Source organism: Penaeus monodon, chromosome 24, assembly GCF_015228065.2.
Source record: "Penaeus monodon isolate SGIC_2016 chromosome 24, NSTDA_Pmon_1, whole genome shotgun sequence".
In the NCBI taxonomy this organism is placed as follows: domain Eukaryota; kingdom Metazoa; phylum Arthropoda; class Malacostraca; order Decapoda; family Penaeidae; genus Penaeus; species Penaeus monodon.
The window spans coordinates 5,065,970-5,066,706 of NC_051409.1; the positions used below are offsets into that span (position 1 = coordinate 5,065,970).

At 35.3% G+C, this 737-nt stretch overlaps 1 protein-coding gene across 1 annotated transcript in view; it reads right to left on the reverse strand.

The window, feature by feature from the left end:
• Positions 1 to 737, reverse strand: part of LOC119588496 (nuclear cap-binding protein subunit 3-like) — a gene marked incomplete at its 5' end in the record, with an annotated part of 35,196 nt that overhangs the window by 2,289 nt on the left and 32,170 nt on the right. The window contains 1 exon segment of the mRNA XM_037937140.1: positions 9 to 189. Within this exon segment, the coding sequence (XP_037793068.1) occupies positions 9 to 189 (181 nt within the window).

Consider the following 737-nt stretch of genomic DNA (forward strand, 5'->3'; position numbering starts at 1 on the left):
TCACTCACCCCCATAGTTGGGATTTCCATGTTTGCGGTAATATTCAGACTTTCTCTCGGCGCCTTCCTCTTTCTTGTCCTTATTGCTGGCAAAGCGCAGGAGAATGGCTTTGGTCCGTGGGCAGGGCACCCCCAGTCTCCATCTGCCAGGAGGTACCGGGATTGCCACGTCTTCTGTGGTTATGCTGCTCTGTAAGGGAAAGGAGGAAAAATATACTCTAATATAAAATATACTATTATATATATAAAAATTTACTAATATAAATAATATAAATAATATAAATATACTAATATAAATATACTAATATAAATATACTCTAATATAAAATATACTCCAATACTCTGTGTAAATCATTCCCCATTATGAAAGCATCTTATGAAACAACGGTTTTGTGTTGGAACTTCTTCATAAGGGGATATGAGGGGGGAGGGGGGGGGAACATGAGAAGGAAAGACATTTATCAATTTATTCCATAATTTTCTCAGATTCAGGAGCAAATAAACAAGAAAAATATTAAAAAGAATGAGGGAATCTAAAAATATTAAAAAGAATGAGGGAATCTGGTGAAAAAAAAAATAAAAAAATGATGGCAGACCATGACATGCAACTTATTTTCCATTCTCTACACTCTAATGTGTAAAACCTTGAAATCCGAAACAAATCCTGATAAAAGGAGTTTAATCCCTTCCGAGCCCATTTCTAATTCAACCTAAATGAGTCTAATCCAGTACTTTCCC